At 37.7% G+C, this 27184-nt stretch overlaps 1 protein-coding gene across 1 annotated transcript in view; it reads left to right on the forward strand.

The window, feature by feature from the left end:
- The window catches only part of LOC101864208 (nesprin-1), a gene marked incomplete in the record, with an annotated part of 244542 nt that extends 218854 nt beyond the window's left edge, over positions 1–25688 (forward strand). The window contains 16 exon segments of the mRNA XM_005093370.3: positions 388–550; positions 1321–1508; positions 1929–2079; positions 3274–3438; positions 3822–3977; positions 4616–4816; positions 6592–6931; positions 7704–7855; positions 8158–8272; positions 9550–9755; positions 11246–11425; positions 11823–11972; positions 12572–12790; positions 14003–14140; positions 15961–16016; positions 22971–25688. Coding sequence (XP_005093427.3) covers positions 388–550; positions 1321–1508; positions 1929–2079; positions 3274–3438; positions 3822–3977; positions 4616–4816; positions 6592–6931; positions 7704–7855; positions 8158–8272; positions 9550–9755; positions 11246–11425; positions 11823–11972; positions 12572–12790; positions 14003–14140; positions 15961–16016; positions 22971–23214 — 2824 coding nt within the window.
- Between the last annotated feature and the right edge of the window lie 1496 nt (positions 25689–27184).

The following is a 27184-nucleotide window of genomic DNA, read 5'->3' on the forward strand; positions in this document are numbered from 1 at the left end:
TTCTTTTGTTGTTGGAACGAAAAAAAAGTCACAGGCAGGGATCTTTTTTTTAAATTTTGAGATTGTTGTTTGTTTGTTTGTTTTATGGGGGGGGGGTTTACTTTAAGTGTGAATATACATTACTTTGGGTCTTTATTTGCGAGAGTATGCATTTGTCTTATTTTTATGTAAACTAAATATAAATGAGAAAGAAAGAATAAGGAGAGACAGACAGAGACAGAGACAAAGAGAGACAAGAAAGAGAGACAGACAGAGACAGACAGAGTGAGAGAGGGTGGTGGATCATTTTCTTATGTGCCATAAATTGTGTAAATGAGAGTTTTTTAAAATAACAATTGACCATCCACCCTGTCGCTGCTAAGATATCCTTTCTCTGTCCTCCAAAAGACAACGCAAGCTGCAGGAGACAGTACTGGCTGTGAAACAACTGGACACCAGCATGAAGAACCTGAGCCGCTGGTTGTCGGAAGTGGAGGAAGAGCTCACCGAGGTCATCTCGTACCGAGACAGCAACCTGCGAGAGATCCAGTCCAAGCTGCACCACACACAGGTAAACTGTTTACCTACTAAGAGTTGTCTTGTAAGCTAGGAGCAATGTTTGTTCTGGTCGACCTCTTTTTCTTTTTACAAACAGCTGAGCAGACATATTCTCTGGTAGACTTCCTTTTTTTCACTATAAACAACTGAGTTTAAATATTATTCTCTGGTCGACCTCCTTTTTTCCTTTAGAAACAATTGAGCATATGTCTGTTGTTAATCTGCTGTAGTTATAGACCCAAATATTTAGTGGCAAAACTTTCTTGTGTGGGTGGCTGGTGGATGCTCTGATGTGATTTGCTCCTTCTTTCCTATCAAACGTCTTTCATCCTTTTCTCTCCTCCTTTTTTTCTTTGCATGTAACTGTAACTCACTAGTAACGCCTCTAACATTTAGCACTTGTGTAATGTATTTGTGTTGCAAGTTCTATAAAGCTCATATAAAAATTTAACTAAAACCTCTCTAAAAAAAGATTGATCATTTTCTGTTGACTTATGCAACACTGGTTTTGTATAATTAGTCATATTCTAACTACAATGTCAGTTTTTGAAATAAGGTAGACTATTAAAATTCAGTGTGAAATCTTAAAATGATATCAATCAATTAAAATTGACTTTTGTTCTTTCATCTTAAAGAATCTCAAAGATGATTCAGTTTATATCCCAAGAAGGCATGGTTTTTTGCTGCTTTTTTACTCAATAAAGTATAATTAGGATGGCCTTTTACTTTTTCTCACTCTCTTATAATGCATTGATGTAAACTCCTCTCTATTTTGCTTTGCAGGAGCTACAAGAAGACATTGAGCGACACAGCGCCGGTGTGTCATCCGTGCTGAACCTGTGTGAGGTGCTGCTGCACGATTCCGACGCGTGTCCCACCGAGACGGAATTCAATGCCCTACAACACGCCATGCGGAACCTCGAGAAGAGATGGAGGAATATTTGTTCTTTGTCCCCCCAGCGACGCACAAGGTCAGTGCTGCATTTTGTTGTTGTCGCAACTGTTCTTGGCGTCTTTGTGAGTGCGTCTTCTTCCTTTTTCTGCTCTTCTTTTTGTTCCCGGCACTCATTTTCATATCTTCAGTTAATTCTGCAGGTGGTTGGAGGGTGCTACTGTCTTACTCTTTTCGAATTCTGAATGACCATTTTTGTGCAGATGTGCTTTTTCTACTCAAACAAACATTCTGTGTTTTAGTCTCAGTTTTTGCTTGTTTATAGTCATTACATTACAGTGTATCATCAGACTTAGGAAAAGTTACAGGTAGACTTGAGAGCCAAAATTTTTTAATAAATTGAATGATCATCGGACTAGATGCACCAATTTTTTTTTCATGGCAAAAACGATCATTTTCGTTAGTGAATGTTTCAAAGTCTGTGTACGTGGTTTTCTAGGGTGGAGGAAACCTGGCGAATGTGGGAGATATTCCGCGAGGATTGTCATAAGTTCTCTGACTGGCTGACAGAGACGGAGAGTGAAGTTCGCCACCATGAGGGAGAGGTGCCCAACATCAGAGTTGCCAAAGAGGAGATCAGGAAATATGAGGTATGAACCATAGAATGTGGGTGGCTAGAGGGTGATCTGGTGTGGTTGGCTCATTCTTTCCTATCAAAAGTCCACTGTTCTTATCACTCATTCTTTTCTTTCTTCCTTACTCTTTAGTAACACCTCTAATCTTCGGCACTTATATATATAATTTAATTGCATTGCAAGAGCTGTAAAACTCTTGCTAAAACAATAAAAACATAGAATTCCATTCATAACTCCACTATTGGCTTGATTATGGCACCAGAAACCAACCCTACAGATCTTACCACACACCTGAGTATATGCTACCTTCGGCGTTGCCCTTCTGCATACCAAGTGCTTGCCTTAGATTTTTTTTAGCTTTAGTTTTAGTAAGAGTATTTCGGCAATTGCAATGAAATTAGGTTACATGAGTGCCTAAGATTAGTGGTGTTACTAGAAAGTAACATATAAAGCAAAGAAAGAGGAGAAATAAGGGCGATGAATTTTTGATAGGAATGGAGTAAATAGAGCTACTAACCCGAAGGGGTTCAGGTAATGGATTTGATAGGTTTAGGATAGCAAGGCTCAACGGGTTAAGAGTGAGTGATTTAGCATGTAATTAAATGGTATCATTCCCTTTTTTATAATGGTTGTATTTTCTCTAAGTAGTTTAATCAATTAAAACAAATGAATTACTGATGCTTGACACAAGCTAACATTCTGCTCTGGAGGTCTTTTTTCATTCTTGTGCTCCACTTCATATTACATTTGTTAGTCGTTAGAATTTGAAAAAAGGTTCAAAAGGAATTGATCCTGAATTCTTAATGATGATGAAGTTATAGAGACCTCTATGGCAAAATGCACTTTATCCATTTACTACAAAATCGAGAAAAATGGGGAAAAAAACTTGTTCTCCGGAAACAAAAATATAAAGAAAACACAATTTTACCATCAAAATATTTGAGGGGTACGCTGCATTTTTAGAAAGAAAAAAATGTTCACAACAATTCTTTTTATAAGTTTATAGAGCGAATGAGGTTTCAAAATGCCCAGATTTTTGCATACATTGTGATCTGTAATGGAACCCTACATATGAAGATGCTTCTTGCAGTCTAAAAACTGTGGACTCAAAAGCTGCATCTTTCATAAAGCTAAGTATCCTCAAATCTGATAGTGAAGGAAGGTTAGTAAGGAATATTATTGAGAATTTTTGCACTTGCTATTTTTCAGAACCTCCAGAAGAAGGTCCATGACCATTTGGGTGATCTTGAACTCATCAACCGACAGTACAGACAACTCGCTAAAGAAGGTCGAACTGACACAGATGGTTCGCTCAAGGTCACGATGACCGACCTGAACAATCGGTGGGATGCTCTGCAGCTTCGTGTCACCGAGGTAAGATAAGGGTTTCAAATATTGTCTTTGTGATTAAAGTCGTATGTTGTCTTTCATCCCATCAAAACAGTAGTTATTCAACATTTTCATTATCATTCTTGTGAAAGATATTTTCATGCACCCTACATCTTTGATTGTTAAAACTTTTTTGTTTATTGATAATGGATTGTAGAGATGGTGTTCATAATGAAACAGGCCCTCTAATGTAATCAGTTTAATCTATTTTTTTTCTCAGCCCAGGATCAGTTCTAAATTGTGCCAATAGAGGCATAAAAAAGAAACCACATAAAGGGGTTTTGTCTTACTTTCTCAAAGAAATGCAAATAATTGTTTTCCATGACTTAAGAAAATGGAATTAAAAATACCTTGCCTTCCAATTTCAGATCATGAAGACGCTGCGCCATTCCTCCAGCATCCGACAAGACTTTGACGCAACACGCATGTCTCTCATGACGTGGCTGACTGAGGTGGACGCCCAGCTCGCAAATCTTCAAGAACTGACCAGCATTGATCTGGAAACAAAGGTCAATGAAATCAGGGTGAGTTGTTAAAGTGTGATAAGTCGATTATTTTTCTATTGGATTCCTCATGTAGGTTGGGGGTTTTTTGGTGCATCTAAATAACCATTTCAAAAATGTAATCTGTACCTCTACTATAAATAATTTACCCTCAGCTTTTTCACCGAGAGCATATTGTAAGTCAAAACTTTAAAGGTACAAAATTTATATATCACAATTAGCCAGAACAATGTAGGGTGGAAAAATGACTTTGTATTTTGTATTTTCTTTATTTCCATCTTTGCAAAATACATATCATACTCCCAAGATTAGCTTTTCAAATTGCATTTCAAACCGACATCATCTCTGGTCATTAGCTCAACACTTACATCCATTATCACTATGTAAAAGAGTCTAAAGTAGGTCACATTCTCATCATCATTCAGTCTCAAGGACGATGTGCAGTTTCATGTGAATTTGGGGAAGCTGAGGCTAGTCTCTTCATGTGTAGGTGGTTAGTTTTGATATTCTTCAGCTATAAGACTACATCAAAGAAAAACTAACATTTATACTTATCAATCAAAAAGAGCTGTAGTAGTGTCTGGCAATGGTATGAATTCTTGATTCGAAAAAAAAAAAAAAGCTTGCATCCCAAATTTCATCTTCAATCCAATCCACAGCGCATTGAGGATGAAGTGCACACCAAGAGACACAGGATGGAGTACTTGGACCAGGCGGCTGTGTATCTGATGCAGAAGGGAGACAGTCAAGAAGCCTTACGTGTTCAGAGAGAGCTGGATGAGTTCCGCGTGTACTCTAAACGCGTGTTGCAGCGCGTCGTCACTACACAACTGTACATTGAGAGGATGATGGTCGCCCAAGTATGTCGCCAGCCACTCATATCGTTATATTTCTTTTTTGTTTTTAATTTCGAGTTGTGATGAACATATTGAAGGCTAGCTGTTCAAATTAACTAAGCCCAGAAAGCAAAGTTTTTCAGGAGAGGGAAAAAACTGTTACCTTCTTTTAATTATTATACCAACATTAGGTATTTTTTTCCTCCTTTTTTTATACATTTAGAATTTGAATTTCGACAAAATTGTTCTTGAGCACATGCAACCAATACCACAGATTAAGAAACTGCAGTTTTTTTAATGTTCAAAATGTTGGGCTTAGAGTAGAATTACAGCTGGCTGACGATGTGCATCTTTTGGCCTGCACAAAATCAGAACTATAGGAGGAACTATCAGAGACATGATTCAGTCTGTTTTCAAGAGTATTGTTTGCTCTCACATCATTACAAAGGTCAAAAAAGAACTTTGTAAACAATTCATAACCTTTCCTTAAATTAAGCGACCTATTTATAGTCCCCCCATTTGTTGACAAAGTGATGGAAATTAAATTTACAGAAAACAATCCTGTTTACTTTTTGGAAGTCATGGTTGGTGGTCAGATCTACGGTCAAAGCAGTGCACTCACTGGTTCAGCCAGCCTGTTATTTCCTTCATTCGTCTATACATCTTTGTATTGTTTGGCAAGAAGCATTGAGACTCCATACTTTTTTTCTTTTAATTACATATTTCATTGGTAGATTCACTATATTTCATCTTTGTGAGAGAAGAAATATACTGATTATTAAGATATGGTATAGATGGTATAGATGAGGTCATGTTTCATCATAAAGAACTTTGAAGAGGATTCAGTTTATATCATAAGGAGGCATGGTACTTTGTTGCTCTTTGACTTGTCGTGTCACTTTTAAGAAGAAGTGATCAGAGATACCCCCACCCAAATTTCTTTCAGGAAATTATGATAATATGTGAGGCATCGTGGTGAAATCAGGCGCTCATCAAAATTATGAAATCAAAGAAATCAGCATCTTATTGGCCAATGGACAATTTTTTTATAATTTTCTTTTTTTTTGGCTCAACACCTTTTATGTCTAATTAAAAACACATTTCTGTGTGTATTTTTCTGTAAAACATTGATGAAAGGCACAAAAAATGTAAATTTTTTATTTCCAAGCACTATTATGCTATGGAAGTTACCAAACTTTGGTAGTCATTTTCTCAATAATTTTACCTTTCAAACCAGGCGTCCATGACCTCCTTAAATCGCAAATATCTCGACTTCTATTCAACATAGATCAATATTTTTGTTCATCAAAAGGAAGGCGAATGAACAGGCTTTAAGATAATACCAATATTCCCATAGGCCTAAAAATTGACGAGCACTTGATTCCATCACCTCCTGACAAATATATTGATTATCTAGTATAAATGGTGTAGATGTTTCATCAGAAAGAATTTTAAAGAGGATTCAGTTTATAGCCTAAGGAGGCATGGTACTTTGTGTCTCTTTGACTTATCATCTCATGTCAGTTTTAGGAAGAGGTCATCAGTGATAACCCCCACCCATATTTTTTTCTCAAATTTTAATAATCTTTTTCTTTACATCTAGGTGGAGTGGATGGTTGGCGGGTGCTATAGTGTCGTTTGCTCCTTTTTCCTATCAAACATCTATCGTCCTGATCTCTCCTCCTTTTTTGTGTTTGTTACTCTCTTGTAACACCTCTAATCTCTGGCACTTATATGACCTTATTGTGTTGCAAGTTCCGTAAAACTCTTACTAAAACTATTTTTTAAAAACAACCTAGGTGGAGGACCTTCCCTCGAGTGTGGATCGTCTCCGAGAGTTGAGAGAAGCAGAAGCGACCGCCACACTGAGTCAGGTGGAGGAATACCTCAAGACGTCCCCTCCTGAATCACCACCTATGAGGAAAAGAACGGACGCATCACCAAGTCGCGTGACCATCCCCCCAGCACTACGCACAAGCTCCCCGATTGGCAGGCCAGGGTCACCGTCCAGAAGGTCACGATCGCCATCCCCCAGAAGGTCAAGGTTGCCAGGGAGCGGTTCTGGTTCGTCAGCAAGGATGAGTCCAAGACGATCATCATCCCCATCTAAAGTCGCCTTAGACATCATGGATGGAAGAGGTGACTAGCATTAGGAACATTGTGGCTCAGTTCTTTAGGACAGACCTCCCTCTTGGCTTGAATTAATTGAAACATTCCTTACACTTGGCGAGGTTGGAGGGTGCCATATATAGGTCCTACTTCTTTTCTTTCTCTCTGTTGTTTCTTTCTGTCACTCTTACTTTTTCCCAGCACTAAATGACCATAATTATTATTGTGTCAATGTGTTTCTCTTTACCCAGACTCGGACACTTTCTCCTTTTTGGTCTCTGCTCGGATTGTTTTTCATCATGTTCCAATTTAATAGTTTCCATGACACTCTGAGAAAGATGGCACTTATTGTTTTTGTCAAAACAAACTTTTAGAAATTACTGGGCACAACAAGGTATGGATTGCAAAACGCATAGAGCTTACTGTTGAGTGGGGATATGTGCTATGCAAAATGCTATTTTTTCTTTTATTATTTATTCTTATTATTTGCATCCAGCAGTGGAAGGACAGTGCTTGGACCATTGTACTGCAGTAGTATCTTTTGTTTGTCTTTCTTGCTTCATTGCCTTGTTGAACAACAGTGTGGATGGTTGGTGGGTGCTCTGGTGTGGTTTGCTCCTTCTTTAACTATCAAACATCTATCGTCCTTATCTGGCAACACCTTCAGTATTTGGCACCTATATGACCTTATTGTGTTGCAAATGCTGTAAAACCCTTATTAAACTAAGCAGAACAATAATCAATGTGCTGATGCGCTTTTCAGTATCTCAACTGACAAACATTTGTTTGTGCTCGTTGACAGAGTCTCCGCGACATGACCTTGGGGATCTCGAGCGCTCGGCAAAGATTGATGTCCTCATGGAACAGCTGGTGGAGTCACTGGACGACTGCAACGTCAAACTGGCCAGGCTGGAGGCAACCATGAGGTCCCAGGGCTCTGATGCTGAACACATGGTGAGTTGTAGTGAGGGGAAATTGTCGTTTTGTTGTGGTATGATCAGACAGAACATAAATATGGTGAGTTATAGTTAGGGTAAGAGTTATAGTTAGGGTAAGAGTTATAGTTAGGGTAAGAGTTATAGTTAGGGTAAGAGTTATAGTTAGGGTAAGAGTTATAGTTAGGGTAACTGCCATTTGTTAAGCTATGGTCAAAGATCTTGCCACTGATGCAGAACAGATGTTGAGTTGTATTAGGGAGAACCACCATTTGTCATAACATTAATATCCTCTCCCCCGCTTTTCTCCTGCTACTACAGATGCAGCTGATGGTGGAGTGTGAGGTGGCGGTGGACAATGTGCGGAGACTGGACCGCCTGCTCAAGACAGAGACCAGGGTGGATGTCATTGCCAGCGCTGATGCAGAAGTCAGATGTAAGCTTTTCATCTGGTTTTTTGGGGGTTTTTTGCTCCTTAAGTGGTCAGGCTCCCTGAATCGCAACCCTAAGTCGTGGGTTCCAATCCTGTCAGGGCCCAACTTTGTGTCCTTGGGAAAGGCACTTTGCACAAATTCCTCACTCCACCCAGGTGGGAATGAGTACCCAGCTATAGACAGCGAAAGATCTTGTCAGTTTGATAGTGTTTGAGCGCTTAATCAGCTGCTTGCATTGTATGTTTCCTGGGGAGCTGGGAATGTCTCTGAGTGTTCTATGGTCTGCTGAGGTAATAATATAGTGTAAAGCTTGCTGTTGAGCGTGGGTATGAGCTATACAAATGCTATTTATTATTATTATGCATCTAATCTTTGTCTAGTGTTGTTTTATGTTCTTATTTACCTTTTTTCTAGTACTTTGATTGGATTTCTTTAACTCCTTTTTAACTCCCAACTGTTCTGATTTCATACTATTCCTCTTTAGAAGAATTGTCACCCATGAAAATATGAATAACCTACAAATCTTCAAATTGATAGCGAGAAGTCATCTTAATTTGTAAATATGTATTAAATTTTACTTACTACGTAAATTTTTAGATGAAAATATTTTAAGAGTGTTAAAGGAGCTTCTTACTAGAAAGATACATATATCTTGTAAGTGAACTGTTAGGCTAATGCAACGACTGATGATTATCAAGAGTCTCTGGAGACAACAATCAACCAAAAAAAAAAAAAAGATTCAACCTCCCAAGAAAGGGACCATGTTAGAAAGAATAGGTGCATTTGTTTAAAGTAGTCAAATGTGAGGAGCCAGAAGAAAATCAGTCGGATCTCACTAGTCCTGGAGCTAAGATATTACCAAACGGAATGAAAATATTTGTTTAGAATGGAAAATGAGTTACTTGCATAATGAAATACTCCAACATCTTATTTAAGTGTTCTGAAAAAAAAATACTTGAAAAACAACTAGAAATGTGTTTTTAAACGATTTCTTAACATGTTGGTGAAAATGGAATGTTCTGACTTCAAACCCGGATTTCTCGCAACTGAGTACCAGGGAGATGACTGGCTTAATATGCTTATATCTTAGCTTCTAATTAACATATTTCAAGTCAGCAAACTCCCATTTACTCAAGAGATATTGAATATCTGATTGTTCATATTGCTATTTTCACAACTGTTTGATTTTCCCATAGCACCTTGGGTGTATCTGACTGTGAAAAGGGAATTGATTAACTTAATAACTATAATTAATCATTATACATTATATTTTGTGCAGTGGTGATACAGAGGTGGGAACACCTACAGAGGCGAGCCCTAGACCAGGACTTGAAGGTATCCCAGGAGAGACATGACCTGGTCCAGTTTGCCGGCGAGCTGGACAATATGCTGGCCTGGCTGGACGAGGCGGAGGCTTTGCAGGCCACCCACCGCACGCTCCCGTCGGACATCAGCCAGCTGGACAGAGTTGTCAGGCAGTACAAAGTGAGTATGATTAGAGACAGTTGTCAGTCAGTGTGAAGTGAGTATGGTGAGAGACAATTGTCAGACAGTGTGAAGTGAGTATTTTGAGAAACAATTGTCAGACAGTGTGAAGTGAGTATGGTGAGAGACAATTGTCAGACAGTGTGAAGTGAGCATGGTTAGAGACAATTGTCAGACAGTGTGAAGTGAGTATGGTTAGAGACAATTGTCCGACAGTGTGAAGTGAGTATGGTTAGAGGTGATATTTTGACTAGGTACAATTGTCAGACAGTGTGAAGTAAGTATGGTTAGAGACAGTTGTCAGACAGTGTGAAGTGAGTATGGTCAGAGACAATTGTCAGACAGTGTGAAGTGAGTATGGTTAGAGACAATTGTCAGACAGTGTGAAGTGAGTATGGTTAGAGACAATTGTCAGACAGTGTGAAGTGAGTATGGTTAGAGACAATTGTCAGACAGTGTGAAGTGAGTATGGTTAGAGATGATATTTTGACTAGGTACAATTGTCAGACAGTGTGCAGTGAGTATGGTTAGAGACAATTGTCAGACAGTGTGAAGAGAGTATGGTTAGAGACTGTTGTCAGACAGTACAAAGTGAGTATGGTTAGAGACAATTGTCCGACAGTATAAAGTGAGTATGGTTAGAGACAATTGTCAGACAGTATAAAGTGAGTATGGTTAGAGACAATTGTCAGACAGTATAAAGTGAGTATGGTTAGAGATGATATTTTGACTAGGTACAATTGTCAGACAGTGTGAAGTGAGTATGGTTAGAGATGATATTTTGACTAGGTACAATTGTCAGACAGTGTGAAGTGAGTACGGTTAGAGATGATATTTTGACTAGGTACAATTGTCAGACAGTGTGCAGTGAGTATGGTCAGAGACAATTGTCAGAGAGTGTGAAGTGAGTATGGTTAGAGACAATTGTCAGACAGTATAAAGTGAGTATGGTTAGAGATGATATTTTGATTAGGTACAATTGTCAGACAGTACAAAGTGAGTATGGTTAGAGATGATATTTTGATTAGGTGCAATTGTCAGACAGTGTGAAGTGAGTATGGTTAGAGACTTCGTTACCTCAAATTACAAAGCACTCTCTGACATATTTGGCCGTTTTGAGTTACTAGGACAATGAGGTCAGAAACCAAATGTTCAATCTTCTTTATAAAAATCATAAGATTATACAGAGTCATTATCAAGATATTCAAAGAACTGCATGCTTTTTAAGAACTGCATGCGAAAAAGCTTGACATGATGTGAAACTCAAAATCTTTTACATCAAATTTCTCAAAGCTAGGTAGGCCTACTGAGCAGACAGAACTTTGTAATTCTGAGACAGCGACTTGTCAGACAGTGCAAAGTGAGTATCATATTTTAACTCGGTAGAGATACAATATAACACAGTCTTTTACCAAATCACGCTAAATAAGCTTTGAATGAAGACACAGAGAACGAAAATATAAGTGACATCATAACTTCCTTTTCCCCAGGACTTCCTGGTCCAGTTAGAGTCCAAGAAGAGCACAGTAACATCGATCAATTTGCTCAGTCGTAACTACCTCAGTATGAAAACGGCAGAAACAAGACAGCTGAAGGCAAAACTGAATGAGATGAACCAACGGTGGGAACTTGTTCTCACCAGAGCCACAGATATCCAGAGAGATCTACAGGTAAGACGTTTGATCTTCCAACAAGGCAAAGGCAGCCAGTAGAACTGTTATCTGCATACTCAGTACCAGTAATCGCACTAGTTAAAGTTATCATGGTGATTTATAGTTTGAGTTTGTCGCACTGGCTGAAGATAAAACACAAGTTGCTAATGCTTTGAGTAAATCTAACAGTTAATCTTCCTTTTCAGAGTGTGTAAATAATTTGTAAACAATAAACTAGGAAACAGAGTTGAATTCCGCTGAAAGAACAAGAATTTGTGAGTCCCAAGAATATGAATTGGTTTAATAAATCTATCAATTACTCAACAACTTTATCCCCTTGTAAGTTCTATGCGTCACTGTATGGAAATGAACTGAAGCCTTGTCCATTCTCACACTTTCTCTATTTTGTGTTCAGCGATCGCTGATACAGTGCCAAGAGTTCCACCACACCATCCATGACTATCAGTTGTGGCTCGAAGGAATCGAGGCCAAAGTCCGGCAGTGCGAGGCCATTCCTCCCAACGCAGAGGAGTCTGCTCTCTGGGCCAAGTATGCCATACTCATGGTAAGTTCAGGACACAATATTCTTTGTGTTAATGGCTTTGATTACACAGTCAACCACGCACATAGTGAAATTGGCAGCGAGGCAAAAACCTTTTCACTATGTACGAATTTGGCTGGGCACATGTTTTAAATACAAAGAATATAACGCATTGGAAAAAAATCTGTTCGTTGTATGCGTGCTAGATCGTATATTTGGCTTCCTTTTCATAGTGAGATTTTATTTTTCAGGGTAAGGTAGAAGTCACTTCTTGTTCTCCAGGTGATCTCTTGCTTCTGTCTGTTTGTCTGTCTTTCTTTCTGTCTGTCTGTCTGTCTGTCTGTCTGTCTGTCTGTCTGTCTGTCTGTCTGTTTGTCTGTCTGTCTGTCTGTCTGTCTGTCGGTCGGTCGGTCTGTCTGTCTGTCTGTCGGTCTGTCTGTCTCACTCGCTCTCTCTCTCTCTCTCTCTCCCCCTCCTTCCTTACTTCTTTTTTTTATCTTTCCCTCTTTCAATTGTTCTCTTTTGCCCCCTCTCCTATACCACTTAAAATTGTAATAAGTCACCTCATTCAGCTTGTAGTTTATATCTTCCCTCTTTTTCTCTCTACGTCTTTACAAAACAAGGATCTGAACGGGGAACTGCTTCACAAACAAACCAAAGTCTACGCCCTCAAAGAAACCGCAGACCAACTGCTGGCCAGCACCGACTCGCCCGAGATGTCAACTGCTCGTGATAGCGCCCTCATCATCAACAACCGTCTCGGCGATTTGCTGCATCTGACATCTGGTTATTTGTCTAGTCTCGAGACTCGTCTGCATATCACACCCAAGCGAGGAAACACAGTATGTATAAAGTTTGTGTACATGAATAATACACTGTATGTACTCGTCTATAACACGACCTTGGGTATAATATCAGGGGTATACTTTGTCTCCAAAATAAATTGGCCCACTTTTGTAAGTTTTATGTAAGTTCTATGTATAGCATAAGCTGAATTTCTGATTTGATGTAGGGGATTCAACATGCTGGAAATCCAGTACTAGTGTGGCATCAAATATATGTCTGACTTTTAAGAAGTGTTGGTTGTTGCATAGAGATTGATTTAATCTGTGAGAATGGGGTGGCAGGTAATCCAAACAAGACGTCATGATGTGTTGTAAAATCCAGATTTGTAAATAAATCAGATGAAAAAGTACATGGCATTACTTCCCCTTAGTTGGGCTGGATCCTGGTTGTGTGTCACACAAACAAAACGATGGGGGGGGGGAGTATTTTTGTGCTCCTTTTTTTGGAAAAACTGCTTGTATTATAGTGGAGTGTATACGTTAATAGTAATGTATTTGTGAGCTCTGGTGGCTGAGTGGCTACTGACTACTGAGCTTAGGCTCATAGTACTGTCAAGCATGTGTGGGTGATGAAGCGTTCAGGTGATGGGTGTTCTTGAACAAGGCAGGATTCAATAGCTCATCTGTCAATGTCACAACGATGACCAATATATCCACAGAGGAGAATATTTCTCAGTGAAATAGAAGAATTTGAAGGACTAAAGGTTAAGATGACTTGTGGCTTCTGCTGTGGACCAATTCTTGCAGAGAAAAGTTTGCCACATTTTGAGCATTCAAAACTCCACTTCCACCTGTATATGTGTGGATGTGCACAGTTTGCGGGCTTCTCTCTTAGTTTCAGCATTTGAGCAAGACATGACAACCCTAGTTCAAAAACAAGGTGCTGCACAGTGGCGATCAGCAGTGGTGTGTAGATTGTCTATGTTTGTGATTTTGTGTATTTTTTTTGTCTTTACGTATCATGAAGATCACCACTTGGTGTTTCCTATCCCTGAGAGATATATATACCTGCTACCCTACTGTGATCCCCATGGCAATTCCAGATGTTGCACACTGGGTCAAGTAGAAGAAAATGCAAGGGCTTTAGTTTATTTTTGCCCACTTTCATTTATATGTCACTATTGCAAAGTCATAACAAAAGCAGATATAATAAAAAATAATTATTATGTCATTAAATCGCCTGTTTGTTTACATTTGTGTGTTCATCAGCCGAGCAGTTTTGATCTGAGCGAGGAGAGGTCATCTGGGTTCGGCAGTTTAGCAGCCTCAAGGTCATCGACCCCTCACCGTCCAGGTCTTCCCACCACTGTCCGTAGGTCCCGATCACCGTATGCAATCGCCCGACAGGTAAACGCGAGAAAGATAAAGTAGATGTGCCAAACTCATATTTTATAGTGTGTGCCTTGTATCTGTAAGTAAGTGCCAATAGCCTTGTTTCTTTCTCTTTTTTTTTCTCTCTCGCAGTAGGTAAGTGCCGCCACCTGCCTTCTTTTCCAAATAAAGGCAATGCTTTTGTAATTGAAAGAGAAGAAATAGATTCCTTTTTTCTCTTGGTGGGATAGACACTGAGATATGTTTGTTGAATATTTCAGCTTTTATACAAATATCGTCTGTTTATGGTTAGAATAATGTTGTATTTGTCAACACACACTCGTAAAAATTAATTGATATTTCTTCATACTATGTTGTTGATTATATGAAACAGTGGAAGTACAGTAAGCATGGAACGTGTCTGTATCTACCTATATTATATATATTCATTTATTCTGTTATTTATTATATGATATATATTAATCTATTGAATTTCAAGATGCAAAAAAAATTCCCACTTTTAAAGTAATTGTTTGTAAAGAGGCGAAATAATCAAGTTTCTAATGTTTGTGTCTCTCAGTGATAGCACATCTTTTAGCTTTTGTTATCATGAGCACAACGAAAATCCTTAGTGGGCATTATCAAACAACTCTCAGTTTGATTATGTTTTGCTGTTTCATTATGGGTTGTTTTTTTTATTGGCTCAAGCTTACTGTCCTGTGTAAAAGGCTTACCCTTTCCTCCTTTTGATTTTGTCTCATTTAATTGTTCAAAATGTATTTTGGAAAATCTTGTATTCCTGCTGCACACAAAACAATATGTGTTTTTGCCGTGCACTGCGGCAATGTGAAAAAGACTTCACCACTGAATTTGTGTAATGGGGAGCATTAGCAGACAAATATGTACTGCTTTTTTGTGTGACAAACTAACATTTCATTCTAATTATTGGTTGTTTTTTTCTCTCTGTTAAGACGTATCCTATGAAAACAAGAGTCGGTTTCCAGAACGTTCTTTTCTAAGTTCATACCATATGAGTATGCTAAAGGTCTACACAAACAGTTTTAGTGAAACGATAAATTAAAAGTAATTTAAAAGACTCAAGATTCTATCAGACTTTGACTGATCCTGACTTCCCTGTACTATTTTACTTTTTGTTTAATCCGAGTACTTAAGACTTTTTGGAGATTTTGACAAAAGATGCATCCTTCAACCTGCCTTTGATGTTGATTAGATCTGTTATGTGAAGATTGAATCATTTTTTGGTACCATACATAGCCCAAGATTACTGCAACAGTTTTGTTTTCTATAGTAAAATTTATTTTTTTTCAATACCTGTCTAATGTAGATATAATCAACATTTTCATTGCTAGTAGACCTTTGTGCTATTTTTACAACTGACATGAGTTCACATTATGTCTAACAGTTTCTGTAATGCATCAAAGAATGTCCTTCCTGGACAATGTGGTGGATTCAGTCTTGATGCATTAGACCATCATCACTCTTATATTCTTAGTTTCTAATAACTTTTTGACTTCTTGAAAAGATAAACAGGCCTTATGTTACCACATCCAATAACTGTGCTATGATCTATTAATTGTCAAGCATACTGTATTTCTAAATTTTATCCTAATTTCTTTCATGCTAAAGTTTCTGTACCATATATTTATCACTTTTAGTTTGTAGGCGTTTCCATTTTTTAATTTAATTTTTGTTTCTCTTTTCAGTCAATTTATCTTCAGTTTTAATTTCATTTCTTTTATATATGTATTTATTTTGAAGTCAGTTTGTCTTGAGCACATCTTCACCATTGTCCTTCCGACATTTCACCTCATTCCCATGATGCTTTTGGTCCACAGTTTCTAATGAGAATCGCAAGTCCTTTTCTACCATCGAGCTCACAGGATAGAGACAAGTAAATCAATGTCGCACCCCTCACTTGTTAACGGGGGGATCGACAAAAGTTTTTCCCTAATTTTTTGTTCATTTTTTGTTGGTTCTATCCCTTCACTGTCTCTCAGGCGGCAGGGTATGCCCCTTGTATGGAATGCGGGAGATTTAGCTAAAGAAATAATTATTTCACAGCTGTCACTTCATTTCATACCATGTACCAGTTCACCCATGGCCGTTGCCTCATTGCTCATCGCTTTGCCTGACTCTAGCCGCTTATCTCCTTTTTTTATGTTTTGAGAGTGCATCTTACATGGAAATGTCAAGTGCATTCTCTCTTCATGTGCATGATGTATGTTGTTCTTGTCCCCCACTTAAGAGCATCGTGCAGAACACTGAAACGGAGAGCAGATAATAATTTTCTTTTCTTTTTTTTTTTTGGACTGGAATATTTTCTCATTTTTATACTTTTTTAATGCAATAGTCGTATTTCTAAAGGAGCTGGGATTTTTGGGGGCCTGAAATACAATTTATTGTTCTCATATTTAAAGGTTGTTTTTTTGCTTTTTGTGTGGGGGGGGTTTTCTCTTATACCATTTGTCTATATTTCAATTTAATAAGTAACTTATTTCTTTCTTTTACCTTTTTTCAATTTTTTATTTGTGTTTCATTACTTCAGTATGGGGTCCATCTTTTTTTTCCCAAGTCAAGATATGTTGCACTTCTCTCCAGTTTTCAGGGTATCAAAAATGCTCTTTAACATCACTCACCTGAATAACCCTGGGGAAATAGCGTCCTGGGCAGTGGGTGGATGCTCACATCTAACAGCATGAAGCGCAAAAAGCACCTCGTACTCAGTAGGAAAATAATGCGAATAGAATGAAATCTTGTACATGTTGGTCATGGGGGCTTATTTCTGTGTAAAAAATGGATTAGTTTGTAGGGATAATCCATCAACTAACAGTAATTACCCTGTCCCTTTCCTTTCCTTGACTTCCTTGACCTAAATAAGCTACCCAGTTCCTTTTAACAAATGACAGTAGTTAACTAAATGATTTGAAACCTGGCCTTCTTTGTACTCTCTCTGTCCTTGTAACTGTCTTGTCAATAGCTCTTCCCGTCAGAGATAACAAACCTTAACCCATACTGCCTTTTTGTCTCCCTTGCCTATAATTTCTCACCCTGATCTGTGCCTTATTCCATCTCAGTCTGTCTTTTATAGACAAAAACGTCCAAACATGATTTTCATAGTCAAAGCATCAGGAAAGTGGGTCATTGAGATTTCTAGGTAAATAAATTATGTGTGTTCATCAGCCTTAATGATAACATTGAAGTCTTTTTTGTTTTCCTTCCACACAAAAAAACAACTTTACCAGCAACATGAACTATGTCAAAAAATGTTTTCATAAAGAGACATTTTGGTTTACAATTTACAGCCATTTAAAACAGATGTGGAGCAAAGTTGATGCTGGATTACATTTTTGGCGTGTGATTATACATTCCTTTCCAACCCCCCCCCCCCTTTCCCTGTTACTCTCTTTAAATTCAAAGTGTACACCCATAAAAAAAAAAAAAAATCTTCAGCATGCTGCAGTGATGGGATTAGTCCTATTTAAGTTTTAAAAAACAATTGGCCCACCTTGACTAACAATGGCTTACCACCACGTTACAAAATTGTGCAAATGCATCAACAAATTTCCAAGTTTTAACAAAGAACACCATTATGGACTGAATTAAGAAAACACATGAAATCTGGAAGTTTTGGGATCTTTTCAACAATGTGATAAATGACTCGGGCCATTATCGCAGCATGTTGAGGACATCCTTTATTTATTTTATTGCAACCGCAATTTCTTAAAGTTAAGGCTTTCAGTCACTTTTTTTTTAACCCCAAGAAGCAAAAGTATTGGTTCTCTCCAAAGCTATGTGCTTAACCTCATCCTTTCCTCCTTAAGACTTGCGTTGATCAAATCTTATGTGCTTTGCTTTAGTAATATAAATTGAAATAAGCCTACATATTAAATGTGTATACCAATCAACAACAGTCTATATAATTTAATATAAAAAGCTGCTACTATAATAATCTGTAGCACAGTATCACACGCTTATGCTTTGTTGAAATCTTGTCTTGTCGTGCAAAAATTAGGCTTTGTAAAGTTGCACAAAGCCAAAATCAGCACAGAATTATTTCAAGAACTCAATCAAATTATTATATTCGTCGTAAGCCCAGGAAAAGCATTTGCTCCCAGGTCTCCATTTGTTTTGCCATCCATAGGTAGTTGGAGGGCATCTCTGAAAGGCCCTGGTTCTCTTCTTTCTCTCTGTTATTTCTGTCTGCCTATCTGTTTTCTCCATGCTCTAAATGGCTGTTGCAGGTGGTGTGTGGGTGGTGTGCGGGTGTTCTGGTGTGGTTTGTTCCTTCTTTCCTATAAAAAATCTATTGTCCTTATCTCTCTTCCCTTTTTGTGTTTGTTACTCTCTTGTAACACCTCTAATCTTCAGCACTTCTAAGACCTTATTGTGTTGCAAGTGCCGTAAAACTCTTACTAAGGGACTGGATGGCTGCTGTCTTGTCAGCATGTTTTTCTTTCTCCAATTCTTCAACTCAGTGCTTTCCCAGTACCCGGTATACAAATATTTCATCAGTTCCATTCTAGGTAAAAATCCCTGTTTGTGTACGTTCAAAAGCAGAGCACTTTGCCCAGTACATGGAAAGAGCAAAAGAAAAAAGAAAAGAAGGAAATGCAAATAAAGTTAACTGCACATGTATAGTCACATCTGATCATCGGTGGATATTTTTTTTTTTGTCAACAAGTTGCCTTCCCTGCATTATAGGTTTAATACAAGTACTTATTATTCCGTTGTCAGACAGACTGTTGTGGCAAGTGTTGTTTGCTGCTCATCAACTCTTTCTACATACGGTGTCTTTCCTGGTGCCTTCCTAGTGTCTTCCATTGTCTTTTTAAAATTTTATACATTGCTCGTTCATTCTATGTCATCGTACAACACTTACATTCTACTGCTGATGTCCAGCCGCACATCAGCCTACATCTGCAGCCCAGCTGACTTAAAAGGCGAGAGGGATTTTGTCTCGCGCATTATGTGTTATTTTTTTTTTATGTAATCTAAAATTTTCTGTGGTTTTCAATAGGTTCATAATTTTTTTGCAGTATAGTCTAAGTGATTTTAATGAATGAAAGACTTGGAAAGATCTGCAATTTTTTTTTTATGTGTGTGACTGCAGAGTAAGTCTACTCATATATAATTTAAATGACTGTGTATTAACTTTTACTTTGTGAAAAGAAAAAAAAAGGACGTAGAAGACTGACCTGGCCATCGTCAAGAGATATCAGGATCAAGACCTAACTCAGCAAAAGCTACTAATTTGGCACAATATAACTGAATTGACACTCGACCTTGAAGAGCAAATATGTTTGATTTTAAAGGTCAAAGTCGAATTAACCACATCCAGTAGAAGTTGTACCAGAAGGGCAACTGTTGCCCCATCTATGAAGGAACATTTGGCCAACACTAAATAATTATTTGGGGTTTTGGCTTTTTTTTTAAAGAAAAAATTGATACCCTCAGATGATGTGCGTTCGTTTTTCTTGTTAAGTAAATCTGTTGTCCTGCAATCTTTTTTTTTTACCCACATATATGTGTCTGATCCCAGTGTCTTAAATACGTGTTGTGTATTGAATGCAGTTGTATGTTTTTGTTTAGGAGGTGAGGTGGGTTGTTTGTTGTTTGGGTTTGTTTGGGTTTTGGGAGGATTTTTTTATGGGGGCGGGGATGGAGCTGTTGTTGTTTTTTTAGTTTAGTTTTTTGTTTTTTGTTGGGGGGGTTTTTTTGGGGGGGAAGGGAGAGAGAGAACAATATTCTGGCACTGGTTCATTTATACTAGTATTTTGGGGTTAATTTCCCACATCTACACTGGTTTGCCAAAGGTCAAGAACCTTTAGTGCAGACCTGTTTTATCCCATTCATTCCAGGTTGACCCTGTTGGTGGTTGGTTTTGCTCCGATGTGGTTCTCTCCTTATCTCTCCTTCTTTTTTGTGTTTGTTGCTTTCTTGTAACACCTCTAATCTTCAACACTTATATGACCTAATTGTGTTGCAAGTGCCGTAAAATGCTTACTAAAACAAGGTTGTCCATATCAGATAGGGGGGATGCTTCACTTCTCATATAAATTGTACCGTGCCAATAAAGTAAAACATATTACAGTTGGTGAAATCGCTACCATTGTTCAACATGGTTACAAACTACAGAGCTTTTGCTTCGAGTGGGTGGTTGGTGGGTGCTCGGGTGTGCCTTTCCTATCAAACATCTAATGTCCTTATCTCATCCTATTCTGTTCTCTGTATGTTACCCCCTAGTAATAGTAACACTTCTAGTCTTCGGCACTGATATGACTTACATGTATTATATTTGTGTTTCAAGTGCTGTAAAACTCTAACTGAAAATAGAAAAGTTAATTCATGACAACTGTACAGCGCTACTCATAAGTGTTTATAGGAAGAGGGAACAGAACTAGCCAGCCCACTGAAGTAGAAATAAGCTCTTCGGACGACTGTGTTTAAAAGTGAAGCTTTTTTTTCTATTGTTCATCTTTGCTCATTCTGTTTATTCATCCCATTTCTCCATTGTTTGTGAAATGTTTTTGAATGGCTATGATTAGAATCTAAACCTATAATGTCAGTTTATAGAAAACGAAAAGACAAAATTGTAAAATACTATTGTATTTCCTCTAGAATGTGGTTCGTGGCGGGGGTTTTTTCGGGGTTTTTTTTGTTTTTACGTGTTTTCAGTTTGAAGACACTGATCAAAAAGGGAAGAAAAGAATCGGGGAATTCTATTTTTGTTCTGTTGACTACTTTTTTTCGGATTTACAGTGTTCGGTTTTAGGGGACTCCACAGTATTTTCACAGTTTCCTTTCATTTTAAGTTGTTGAGCAACAATTTAGAAATCTAAATAGTGATAGTCCCAATTGATTTGTAAATTTATTCCAAGGGGATTGAATAAGATATAGAGGATTGGTCTATTTCCAAATCCTTGAGGGCAACCCTTATGCCTGTGTTGCTCTGTATCACTTGGTTTATTTTGTTCACATCTACTCAGTCTTAACATCTTTCATTATTATTTCCTGGCATCTCTTCCATGCGTGCTCATTCAAAGCAGTGCAGCATTACGGTGTGCTCACGTGGTATTTCTTACTAACTATAGTCTTTTTGTGCTGACCTGTGTTGTCTCTTCGTGCTTCGGCAGGGATGTTGATTCCTCTCGATGTTGCTGGACTCCAAGTTTATTGTAACTCACACAGTTTGCCATTTCTATTTTGTAAATAACTTATTTGTGTAGGCTGTAGAAATATTTCAGGTATCTCTCGTGACTTTAGAATTTGTCATCGTTGCTTTGTAGCGTACTTTTTATGTTTATGTATATTCGTGTTTTAAAACATTCGTATACATAGATCTGTGCATACATGTGGACATGTTATCTCTTTGCAGATCTTTCTTTGGTTATAGAAGCTGCTGTATGAGTGTCTGCTTACAAATAAGATTACATGAATATCATAGGCTATCTATCAGTGATGTTCTTCTTGCTTTGTTTAGTTTGCAAAAGTCCATTATATATGTCTCTATGTAGGCCTACTTGTATCCTGCACATGAAGACAAGCACATTCATGACAATAATTTTCCAGCTTCGGCCTTACTGACACTCAGTGCCAAGATGTACTCTCATGGGACAACTGGTTATGGAAAAATTGTAAACAGTCGGAATCTACCTTTCCTTTTCAGTTCTGCCATCATTTTCTAAAGTACAGTTTTTACAGTTTCACAGGAGAGTCAAAATTCGAATGCTATTACCGAGAAAACAATTGTATTTGCTTTAAAGATCACAAGGAAGTTATCAAAATTGTATTCTTAAAAATATTGACTTGAGATGTTTGCAAAGAGTTTGTTTTTTTGGTAATATCATTCAGTTTTTTTACTCCTGTAAAATTGTACAAATCAGGTCAACGTTCAAATGCATATACTGCGTTTATTAAAGGACAACAGAGTTGCTCTGTAGACATAATTTTGTGTGTTTCTGTGAGTGTAGACGAATGATCCCGTATTCTATGAACTGAAAATAATCCCAAGTCTTTAAATATTTGAGTTAACGTTATTATGATAAGGGGGTCATGGAGATTGAAGAATACATAATGCATTCCGTTTTCTGCATCATTAAAGTTTGAATGTTTCCCAGCCCTGCAAGGTTTGACTATAACTATAACATTAGACAGCCGATGGATAGACTGAGCGGGGTTGTGTTACTCAGTACATTTTTTTGCTTCTTTTCTTTTCTGGAATATCGGTACTTTCATGGTCTCATGGTGTTAATATATACAATGTTATTTGATTTACAAGAAAACTGTGATATATTAAGTTCACTCAGTTTGTAACTTGTAAGCAACTTTATGGGTGGTAGTCAGGGTTACAAAGTATTTTAGTACCAAAAACCCATCACATTATGTTAACATAATATCCTTCGGTTCTAATAATGATAACCCACCATATTTTGCATGCTTCACAGTTTGCATGGCTTGCACATGTTTTGGAGTCAAATTGTTAAGTTAATAGTTGTATTAAGAATATTTGTACTCACTATACATACTCATATTTGAATAGATGGAACTACCTAAAAATTTGTAAACACATTGTGTATTACTTAATTGAAATGATGATAAGTTATTTTGTCAAGCGTTAAATTAGTTCAAGTAAAGGTTTGAGTTTGAGTTATCAGGGCTGTCACATACTTTTTACCAAAAACTTAATGCAAACAAAAGAACAGACGTGAACTTCAAAAAGATGAGTAACCAGTCTCAATGTTTTCTTCTCATCACCAAATCAAATTCCTCTGTAGTGCAAGATTAATGATACAGGTACAATGGAGCTGTTTTAAATTTCAGTATGTTGTTTTTTTTATTTCCACAGTTTGAGTACAGATCATGAGACCGCAAGAGAAGTTTCGGCGCTCACAAAATCTCAAGTCCGTCCATCGTTACTTATGCGTGTAATACGTGCTGCCCTGCCTATTCAACTGCTGTTACTACTGTTACTTCTCTTAGCCTGTCTTGTTCCTGTGTGTGAAGATGAGTACAGCTGCCTGCTCAGTAATAACCTGCGACACTCCCTCTCTCCAATGTTGCGATACACTGATGGGGCCCCACCCACCTAGACATTTTCTGAAAAATCTTATAAAAGTTTGGACCAAAAAAAATCAAACCCTCAAACCTGCAGCCACTTACTTTGAAATGAGATGGTTTTGCGAAAAGTGAATTCTTATTGCTTGCAAATCTTGATCAATGTTGCGACAAGTGTACAGAAGTTTGTTTACCCATGTTACTTTCATTTCAATAATGCAAAATGATGTCTTCAATATTTACCGAAGCATTTCTTTCAATTATTCTTACTTAAGAACACTGGTGCTAAAATTTGTTCTGAGTAGAGCCATACTCTATCTCAATTGATGGCCTTCTTTGGAAGCTTGAATGAAGGAGGTCGTCAATAGATTTCCACGAATGGGAACTTTTGACTGAATAACAGGGTCAAGACAAAAATTGTCATTCATTCCTTCTCAAAAGTAACCAATATCCGCTGTAGAATTTCCCCAAAACAACCTATATCCTGTAAACAGAATTTCCTCCTCGCGTGCATTTATTGAACCACCTTCCCCCAAAACTCAATCAAGTGTGAAAGAGAAGAAAGAAACATCAAAACATCAATGAGTAATTTCACTATATTTTTCTTGATCGTTGCTTTCACTGTCATGGTAACAGTAACAGTAGAACAGTTCTTGCTTTTGGAACAGAATGAACTGTGCCCATGAATTCAGTACTTCGTTTTTGCTCTTAGAGACTACTTTTAGGGGGGAGGTGGTAAAGGGAGGAGGAGAAAGTTAATTATAAAGAAAAAGAAAAGTCAGCTTAAGATTTCCTTATACTCTAGTTCTCCTAGGAGAACTATGTCTCGTGTTCCTTCCAATTTTCTTTGCTATTTTTCCCTGGGGCTTTCCATATGTGTGTTCATAGACTGACCGGAGGTGTTCGCAATGTCATAGACTGACCAGAGGTGTTCGCATAGACTTACGATGGACATTCCCTCCCCCGAGTGTTGTGTATATATCACTGACAGGCAGCATGTATTTCATCTTTACACTTACTTTATGTATTTACACTGAGCTACAACTCTATATATATACATTTAGAAGCAATATTATGTGCAGCTGTTTTTAATAACTCTATGTGACAATGAAAATGTGCCAGTCAAGATCCTTTCTTTGTCAAGTTTCGCTTACGTTTACTTTGAGTCCTTTAACACTTACAGTGCTGAAGGTTCATATAGTGAAAAGCCCTCAAGTACCACATCCGTTTAGAATGCTGAAGCTGATTTATATTTTTTTAAATTAAAAAAACATTGGCAGCCCCAGAAACACGGTTTAAAAATTCTAAGAGGTTCATCAACCATTCAGTTATCATATAGGGTGACTGCCTTTGGTATTTACTTCAGTTCAGTGCGTCTATTCTTTGTTTAATTATGTTTAGTGTACCTGGTTGCGTCAGCAACTAAAGTCACCAGCAGTCATGAGCGCTTACATATGTACTAAGGCCTAGCGACTAAAGTCGCCGACGGTACGGTACTGTAAGTGTTAAACATTGCAATTTTTTAAATTCTTTAAATTTGAACTGGCATTGTAGATTGTAATTGTAGATTCTGTTTACTCTTTCCTCTTTTTGACTGCAGTTGAATGGGGAGCAGCAGTGTTGATCATACAAGATTTGCCAAATATGTCTCATCGTATTTATTCCATTAAATATTGAGCTCGATAGATTTGCCCTCTATCAGACTACTGTGGGTATAGATAGACCTGTTTACGTTTTCACTGAAGCTCTGCTGAGAAAATGCAGTTCTTTTGTGGTAATTTTGAGTTGGTTGCATTGCACTAGAAGCACAATTTCTTCAAAATACTTCTTAGTTTTATATTTTGTTGAAATATTATTCTTTTTTAGTAGGATTACTTCCTGAATCATGTGATAACAAGATAGTGAGGAGTTATTTTGGCTGTCGTCTTGCACACAAGCACACTGTAGTGGAGCAACTGTTTAGCTCTAAGAAGTTACCTAGCTTTAAACGTGTGTTTACGAAAAAGTTTGTCCTGACATGTAACCACCTTTTTATTTTTCAGTTTTTGTCTCCCGTAAATTTTGTACCTACAGCATATTTAAGTTTCTAGTACTGTACAATAACATTTATTAGTTATAACTGGCGTATAGATAACATCCCAATCTAGTGTAACAAATTTGTAAAATTTCATGTAATTCTAGGTTACAACTGTTATTTGATATAATAACCTATTACTACTAGCCTAATAATAGAAGAAGCATACGGAGATGGTATTATTTTTTTTTAATTGATGAACATAGAGAAGGGTTACTTCCTGTTACATCATTTTTAAATTCCATACAATGTGACTGGTTTTTGTTTATGTGCTGCATGTTTTTGTTGCGAATAATTTCATGTGATTCTCCTTTGTCTCTTGTATATTTCAGCCAGTTTCCCATGCTTTCCATGCATAAAAAAATACTGCACTAGACTATTTTGTTATTTGATACTCAGTGTTATTAATAAATCGTCAATATATTGTTAATACTTTTTTGCAGTCTTTGTTTTCTTTTCTTTTTTAATTTAATGTAATGTGTTTTAAGCCTCCATCAATATACTTTAGATCATCTAGACGGTGCGCTTCCGTCCTTGCCTGTCACTTTCAGGGCCAACCCGCGCTAATACAACATCCCAGCAAGAAAACTGAGAAGCTCGATAAAAATTCTCCTCACTTGGGAATTGAACTCTGGTCTCCTGTATATGACAGCCTTACCACTCACTATGTCAATGTCAGACACTGGTGTTTTAGAAATCAACAAATATAAAAAAGCAGTAGATTTCTAATCTGGCTTAAAAATCCGTAATATGGCCATTGATAGTCTTTTCCCCTGGGGTGCCATGTACAGGGATTGTAGGTTCGAAGATAAAGGCAAGGTAAATAACGCAAACCTATTAAGATGTGATGTAAGAGGAGGTCTCGGTGGGCCCACCGTTGTAGAGTTCATGAAAAAAAAAAGCAGGGGGTGGGGGAGAGGAGAAGCTATTGCTAAAATTGCTTGCAAAAACAAAAAGAAATTCGCGGAACTACAGAACGGTAGGGGCCTACTACAGAATACACCGTTAACCTTTGACTTTGATCCTACAAGCCTCTGCTGAATCGTTTCATTCCATTTTTTTTTTTATTTGGGGGGGGGGGGGAATTCTCCCACTGCTAACACCAGCAATGCCAAAGCGTAGGAATTTTGTAACATATTGTCAACCTAACATTTGCCGTATTCCTGGCTTTCGCACAACTAATGTTTTTCTTAGGGAAAAGTCACAAGTGGCACTGAGCGACTACAAGGTGCTCAGTGCCGAGTGCACAGAGTGTGAGTCGGACAGCTGCATGTGACGTTGTGATGTGGACTTTCACGATCAGATTGTTTTTCTCCCATATAATTATTATAATAAGCCAGGATGATGGGGACAAGTTGGGGTAGCCAAACGGCAAATAAATTTTTTAAGTTCGAAATCTAGTAAGTATTGTGCTCATTATTGCATTTCAAAAGAACACAGGATCTGTTGAATGAGAGTCGAGAGGCGAACACTGTTTTAAATCTGTAGACCACAAGAGCCCCCCTTTCACCAGAGACTGACATAATGATGTCTCTATATAATTCATTTACAAATGGACCAGACTTAACTACTTCAGGCAAGGTTTGCTCAAGTCATTCAAGAGAATAGTTGTTAGTAAAAGCACAGACAGCTACCAAGACTTTTACTTCAATTGAGACCAATTCAGCTTAAAAGTAAAAGCCAGATCATAACATAATGAGCTGAACACAGTGTGATCTATAGATTGTAACTTGTAAGTAAATTGTTTTTCATCACTATCAACACATTTAGATCATTTAGGAGGTGGGCTGCTTCGATCCTGACTGCAAGGGTCAACCCAGGCTGATCGGGACACGACACAGCATCCCATCAGAAAGAAGATGAGAAAATATCGGTAAAGCCTCATAGGAATCGAAGTCATGACTTCAACATTCAAGGGCGAAGAGCCTGAT

The sequence above is a fragment of the Aplysia californica genome, unplaced genomic scaffold, assembly GCF_000002075.1.
Source record: "Aplysia californica isolate F4 #8 unplaced genomic scaffold, AplCal3.0 scaffold00062, whole genome shotgun sequence".
In the NCBI taxonomy this organism is placed as follows: domain Eukaryota; kingdom Metazoa; phylum Mollusca; class Gastropoda; order Aplysiida; family Aplysiidae; genus Aplysia; species Aplysia californica.